Source organism: Carlito syrichta, unplaced genomic scaffold, assembly GCF_000164805.1.
Source record: "Carlito syrichta isolate Samal-C Ts95f unplaced genomic scaffold, Tarsius_syrichta-2.0.1 Scaffold120535, whole genome shotgun sequence".
NCBI classification, from domain to species: domain Eukaryota; kingdom Metazoa; phylum Chordata; class Mammalia; order Primates; family Tarsiidae; genus Carlito; species Carlito syrichta.
The window spans coordinates 78,904-86,327 of record NW_007064631.1 but is presented as its reverse complement, the minus strand read 5'-3'; the positions used below and the strand labels follow the sequence as shown (position 1 = coordinate 86,327).

General features: G+C 49.2%; 1 protein-coding gene across 1 annotated transcript in view; it reads left to right on the top strand.

The window, feature by feature from the left end:
* Nucleotides 1–7,424, top strand: part of AIPL1 (aryl hydrocarbon receptor interacting protein like 1) — a gene marked incomplete at its 3' end in the record, with an annotated part of 9,903 nt that overhangs the window by 1,150 nt on the left and 1,329 nt on the right. The window contains exons 2-4 of the mRNA XM_021707586.1: nucleotides 5,553–5,741; nucleotides 6,982–7,158; nucleotides 7,264–7,405. Coding sequence (XP_021563261.1) covers nucleotides 5,553–5,741; nucleotides 6,982–7,158; nucleotides 7,264–7,405 — 508 coding nt within the window. The remainder of the gene's footprint in view (nucleotides 1–5,552; nucleotides 5,742–6,981; nucleotides 7,159–7,263; nucleotides 7,406–7,424) is intronic.

Genomic DNA, 7,424 nt, shown 5'->3' with positions numbered 1-7,424 from the left:
CACTTTCCACCCTCTTCCCCCCCACCATGGGTATGGCAGATTCCAGACAGCACCTCAGTTCATCTGTAAATACACAAATGTATATCTCTAAAACATGAGGCTATCTAAAACACATAATCACATATCATTATGAAATCCTTAGAAAATCACAATCATTCCCTGAGATTATCTAATATCCAGTCACCAAAAATTTCTCTAATTGTCACCTTATCTATTTATTTATTTTGAGACAGGGTCTGGTTCTGTTACCCAGGCTGGGTGCAGTGGCACAATCACAGAGCAGGTAGCCTTGAACTCCTGGGCTCAAGCGATCCTCCTGTCTCAGCCTTCTGGGTAGCTGGGACTACAGACATGTACCACCATGCCCAGCCTTCATTTATTCTTTGTAAATAAATGAGGGCTGAGCATGGTGTCTCATGCCTGTAATCCCAGTACTTTCGGAGGCTGAGACAGGAGGATCACTTGAGGCCAGGAGTTTAAGACCAGCCTGGGCAACAAAGTGAGACCTCGAGTCTCTACAGAAAAATAGAAAAATTAGTCAGGTGTGGTTGTGTGCTCCGGTAGTCCCAGCTACTCAAAAGGTCGAGGCAGGAGGATTGCTTGAGCCCAGGAGTTCAAGGCTGTGGTGAGCCATGATTGTGCCACTGCACTCTTGCCTGGGCAACAGAGTAAAACTCTGTCTTAAAAAAAAGAAGAGGAAGAAGAAGAAGTTTGGTTTGTTCAAATCATGATCCAAATAAAGTCCTCATGTAGTGCTTTGTTGATATGTCTCTCAATTCTCTTTTTATCTATGGCTTCTCCTTCCTCTTTTTTTTCCTATCCTTGACATGGATTTGTTGGAGGAACTAGGTTAATCAGCCTGTAGGAGTCCCACATTCTGATTTTACTGGTTATTTTGCCACGCAATTGTCTAACATGCTCCTCTATTCCCCATATTTTTGATAAATTGGAGGGTTGATAATAAGATTCAGGTTCTTCTATTTCTCTGCAAAAGTCTGTCATGGACTTCACCATGTTGGGAGGCATACCATGCCTGCTTGCCCCTCTTACTGTGATGTGAAGATTTATTGGTGAATTCAACTGTTGACAGCCTGATCCCTTCACTACAGCCTGATCCCTTCATTGCAAAGCTCCCTCTAGACTTTCACCATTGAAGGCAGATATCCAGTCTCATTATTTCGTCAGGGGCCAATCTGGGAACAGTTTGAACTCTGTTCTGTCTTTTATTAGTTGTGTGACCTGGGGAAATCCCTCCCTCTTTCTGCCACTCTATTCCCTCATCTAGAAATAAACAAACCCCTAAGTTAAGGGCTGCTTTGGAGATTCCATGATCTAATGTATATGAGGGTAAATCAGAGTACAGGGCAATTGAAAAATGAGAGCAATTATTTTGAGCTAGATAAATTTTGAGATGAACTCTCTCATTTTACTAATGAAAAAAGTGTAAAACTCAGAAAGGAATAGTGACTTGATCTGGGTCAGACAAATTAAGGAAAAGGTTCTGGGTGGGACACTTGGTCCCCTCACTCTTTATCCTGTGTTTCTCACAATGTCTGATAGAGTTGGGTTGCAATACCATCCTCCACCAGTAAGTGGTTCCATCCAACACATTATTCATTTATTCACCTAGCAAATATTAGTTGAGTATCTTTTCTTTGTGCCAGTCCCCGTGCTATTCTTTATCCTGATCTTTTTAACTTTTAAAATGTTTTATTTTTTATCAAGCCAAACTTTCAGGAAGTTGGCTTCTTTGTGATTTCATTTAGTTTATTATTATTTTTTATTTTATTTTTTGAGTTGGGGCTTCACTCTGTTGCTCAGGCTGGAGTGTAGTGGCATGATCATGGCTCACTACAGCTTCAACTTCCTGGGCTCAGCCTCCCACCTCAGCTTCCCAAGTAGCTGGGACTACAGACATTCACCACCATGCCCAGCTAATTTTTATATTTTTTGTAGAGACTAGGTCTCACTGTGTTGCTTAGACTGGTCTCAAACTTCTGAGTTCAAGCAATCCTCCTGCCTTGGCCTTCCCAAGTGCTAGGATTGCAAGCATGAGCCCCCATGTCCGGCCTCATTTAGTTTAAAATGATGTCTACTGCCTGTGCTTACAATGAGGCACTCCTGTCCTTGTAGACTCATATATATCTTTAATTTGGGTCATATGTTAGGCAAGTCTTGGCTGCCGATAAAAGCCCCCTATCCGCAGGATGCATATTTGTAACACAGGAGAGCTGAGCACATAGGAGGCTGTCAATACATTCTACATTAACTGATTGGTTTGTTGTTTGCAAAACCACAAGCTGCTGTTACTCCTGTAGTGTGGGCATGGCTCTCAGTTTCCTGTGACATCTGTGTTCTTTTGGCTACATCAACAGTCACATGAGTGCACTGCCCATCTTAGAGGCTGGTAACTTTTAGACCATAGTACTATGGATTTTCCCAATATCCTCTCCTCACATCTCCTTTCAACCCATGACTGCCATGATTTGCACACGTGTACATGCGCACACACACACACGTACACACACACTTCCAGAGTAATTCATGCACCTACACATCCACCCCTTATCCATCCATCCATCCACCTGTCTGGGCACCAGCTCATCCATCCTTTCCTTCAACCCATGTTCATGCATAATCCAGTCCTCTATCACTATGCATCCATCTATCATCTCCCATCTGTCTTGCTTGTCATCTGTCTATTATCTATCTATCTATCTATCTATCATCTATCTATCTTTCTATCTAATAAGAAACATTCACTGGGCACCTGATTTGGCCCATGCTGGGTGTTAGGAATGAAACAGGCCAAGTCCCCAGCCCTCAAGGAACTTGAATTCTGGAGGAAGAGGAGACATCTAAACAGTTATAATGTGGGGAAGCTGGTGCCACGGCATAAGTAAGGGAGGGCAGAGTGTTCTGGGTTCATAAAGAGGGGCAGTTGACTGCTTTAGGGTCTTAGGGAGGACTTCTTCAAGAAGCTAATACTGAGCTGGGTCTTGAGGGGTGAGTATAAGTTCATCCACCTAGAAGTGGGGAGAAGGGTAGCATTGTAGCCAGGACACATGAGAAGCCTTGGCATGTTGCATTTAGTTAGCTCCTTCTCCTCTTTGGGGCATCTCTCTATCCAAGAACCCAAGTTCTGGAAAGACTAACAATCTTCTCTATCTGACAAAGGACTCAGGATGGCCTGACTTTCCTCAGCAGTTGCTTTCCTTACAGATACTGAAAGGTCCTTACGGGATCACCTTGGAGTTTGGGTCTCTGCAGGGCAAGGGGCTACCTTCTTCTTTCTTCTTCCCCTAAACCAGAGGAACAGGAACAGTCAGGGCTTCTGAGAGATGCTTCTTATTTTTTTTGTGACGGAATCTCACTCTATCACCCAGGCTGGAGAGCAGTGATGTGATCATAGCTCACTGCAGCTTCTATCTCCTAAGCTTAAGCAATCCTCTACCTCAGTCTCCTAAGTATCTGGGACTGCAGGTACACACCATCATACCTGGCTAAATTTTTTTGTGTACTTTTTGTAGAGATAAGACCACTTTGCAGAGATAAGATTTACTTTGTTGCTCAGGTTGATCTTGAACTCCTGGCTGAAAGCAATCCCCCACCCCCACATCTCAGCCTCCCAAAGCACTGGGATTACAGGCTGGAGCCACCACCACCAGTCAGGCTCTGCATCTCTGTCCTGAAATGCATTTCTCCCTGTCCCCTCAGGGAAGAGATTGGTCTTCAAGTGGGGTTGTTTGCTGATTGGGGTCACAAATTCCACAAAGGGCCAGGCACCCTGGTTGGCTGGAGATCACTGGCGCCATCCAGAGGGAGCAGTGTCAACGGGACACTTGCCATGTGAAGGGGCCAGGGCCTGGTGCGGTTGGTCTTCTGAGCTTTTGGGACAAGCCAGAATTCTGCATTAGCTTGCTAACTCTCCTCGTGTTGAAATGCTGGCAACAATTAAAAACAAACAAACAAGAAAACCTAGTCTGCGAAGGGTAGACCAAAGCCAGTCTCCAAAGGAGATATGGCTTCTAACACTCTGGTTTGCAACCTCCAGTGTAGACACTGTCCCTTAGGCAGAACCAGGCTCTGACCTTGAAGTCCCAGAGAGGGCAGTAACTCCAGGCTCCTCCTGCCCCAGTGGTAGCCCCAGTTGGCCAAGTAAGTCCCTAGGGCTAGAGTTGGACTCCATAGAGACCCGTGGCTACCGTGGCTGCCCTGTCAGCCTGCTGCCCTGTCAGCCTGCTGCCCTGCAAAGCCGTGCCCTGAGGACAGACACAGAGCTGAGATTGACAGTTTCCTCTTCCCTGGAGGTGGTGAGTCTCTGCTCCATCCCCAGTTTTTATCTTTCTCCCTGGTGGCTTCTCACTGCCTACCATGCTGCCCTGGGGCCCTGGTTGTGCCAAGGTGACAGGTGGCTGCCGGAATCAGGCCTTTGTCTGAGGGTATGCCCAAACGGCTGCCTGGCGCTGGAGTCCATGGCTCATACTCGGCTTGCTGGGAGCCACGGGCTGCTGAGCTGGGAGCTACTGTGTCAGGGCCAGGAGTGCCCCTCTCGCAGCAAGCTGATCCCGGGGCTTCCCCCTCCCTTGGTCCAGCCTTAATCCCCACAGGCTCAGCGGCCATCTGTTCATCATTTTTCTCACAAAGAGGCAGAGGGCATTCTGGGCTAATCCAGGCGGGGCGGGGTGGGGTGACCTCTGTGTGTCCATGCTGGTGACACAGAGACAGAGCTGAACTGCTCAATAGAGTTTCTGCCCCGTCACTTCCCAACATCGTGTCTCTACTGGAGCTGTGCATGGGGTCGGGGCTGGGCCACTTCAGAAACCCATCCAAGGAGATGGGCTCTGAGACCACAGTTGGGGAAACTGAGGCCTGGAGTGCAGCAGGCCTTGCTGAGGCCATATGGCTCCATCCCCAGGTGGCAGCCCCAGCTCCCAGTGCCGGGTGAGACTGTGATGACTCAGACCTATATCTGCATGGTCTTATTTAATCCCTGCCACAGCCTGAGTAGGGGACAGGTGCAGTCAAGGGAAGTGAGATTTGGAGCGTGGTGGTGACCTGGACTCAGAGTCCTGCTACTTCCACTGCCCCTCACTGCCCTCCCTGTGAGTCACAGGCTTTGTGGGCTCAGAGTCTCCTTGGGGGACAGATGGGTTACCACAGGGGCCAGGAGAGGCAGCAGGAGGGTAAGGGCAGGGCCTCTGGAGTCAGGTTTGAATTCCTTGCTGTGTGACCTGGAGCAAGTTGCTTCACCTCTCTGGGGCCTAACTTCCTTATTGGTAAAATGGGGATAATAGTAGTGCCTCCCTTGTGGGGCTGTCATATGGAGCTCATAAAGGTATAAAGCACTTTGCCCTATACACAAACCACAGGTTTATGTGTTGGGCTGTCATAAAAGTATAAAGCGCTTTGCCCCGCATAGTCAACCACAGTTATTATTTGTGGGCTTAGTGGGATAGCAGGCGCTGCTGTGAGGGGCTCAGAGCAGGGGGCTCCTGGTGGCCCACCTGCTTCTGAGCCCAGACCCATCCATCTGTCCCTCCCTCCCACAGCACACGGGGGTCTACCCCATCCTGTCCCGGAGCCTGCGGCAGATGGCTGAGGGCAAGGACCCCACAGAGTGGCATGTGCACACATGCGGGCTGGCCAACATGTTCGCCTACCACACGCTGGGCTACGAGGACCTGGACGAGCTGCAGAAGGACCCGCAGCCCCTGATCTTTGTGATAGAGCTGCTTCAGGTGCCAGGGTCCTGGAGGGGCAAAGGGCTGGCCCAGCAATGGGGGGACCGGGGGTCGTGGTGTCACAGGATCCTGGCTCTGTTGGCCACTGGACATCACTCTGTTGCTCTTTAGAGAACAAGAAAAGGTTTGTAAACCACAGGAGAATCGGAATTTGAAAAAAAAGTGCTCTGTGTTTTCTACAAGAAAAGTCCATTTGGAACACACTTTCAGACTTTTTTTTTTGAGTCGGAATGTCACTCTCCTCACCCACGCTGGAGTACAGTGGCATGTTCACAGCTACTGTGGCCTCAACCACCTGGGCTTAGGTGATCCTTCCACCTCAGCCTCCTGAGTAGCTGGGACTACAAGTGCATGCCACCATGCACTGCTAATTTACTTATGTTTTAGAGATGAGGTCTTGCTATGTTGCCTATGCTGATCTTGAACTCCTGGGCTCAAGTGATCCTCCACTTTGGCCTCCCAAAGTGTTGAGATTATAGACATGAGCCACCATGCCTGACTGGAATCAATTTTTTAAAATGCAATTCATTTTCACCTTGGAGACATTTTATTTCTATTGGTGATCTACTTCCATTTTTATTTTCAAAAGTTTAGGATTATCCTCTCATCTTGGTCCCTGTGGCTTGTGAGTTCAAACTTGGTCCTTGAGTAGTGGGAGGGGCTACATGGAACATCCACATCCTCTCACTAGGGTGATTGATAGCCTGTCTGTGGGTTGGTGGCAGAGGATCAGGGTCAAAGTCAGGCTGGAACTCAGCCTGTGGTCAAGGCTGAGGCTCAGCCTGAGGTTAAGAAAAATAAACACAAGAACCGTGTCAACCAAGGGCCTTTACAGTCTTGCTTGAACAGTTGTGTGGTCTGTGCATGGCACAAGGGCATCTCCTCCAAGGTGCTCATCATAGTCGTTGTATATTTGCATTTTTATAACAGTTTTCCAGCACATGGCGTTAAAGTGTCATGCTCTAATGAAATGAGTATTCATGATAATTTTCTGAGTATTGTAAGTCAAGTGCCCTGATGAGGGGGTACCTTTTCCTAATTTGCACAAAGGCACCAATTTAGGGCAGGGCCCTTTGGCTTCCTTGCTTTTTTCCCTTGTTTTTACGCATCTGCCCAAGCAAGCGTGGTTCTTGTGGCCGGACCTCACTGTGGAACGTGCAGAGCTGACTTCGGGGAGATGTGCTGGTGCACAGGCACCTGGGGTCTCGGCCTCTCTGATCGGCGGCTCTTGGGCCAGGTCGATGCCCCCAGTGAGTACCAGAGGGAGTCCTGGAACCTGAACAACGACGAGAAGATGAAGGCGGTGCCCATCCTGCACGGAGAAGGGAACCGGCTCTTTAAGCTGGGCCGCTACGAGGAGGCCTCTTCCAAGTACCAGGAAGCCATCATCTGCCTGAGGAACCTGCAGACCAAGGTGAGAGGCGGCCGCCAGGAAGCGGCAGTGGGGCCAACTCTGGGAACCGGGTGGGGTGGGGCCCGGCAGCGCCATGAGCTCACCGTGGGCCTTCTCACCGGGCAGGAGAAGCCCTGGGAGGTGCAGTGGCTGAAGCTGGAAAAGATGATCAACACCCTGATCCTCAACTACTGCCAGTGCCTGCTGAAGAAAGAGGAGTACTACGAGGTGCTGGAGCACACCAGTGACATCCTCCGGCAGCACCCAGGTGCGAGGCAGGCTGGGCG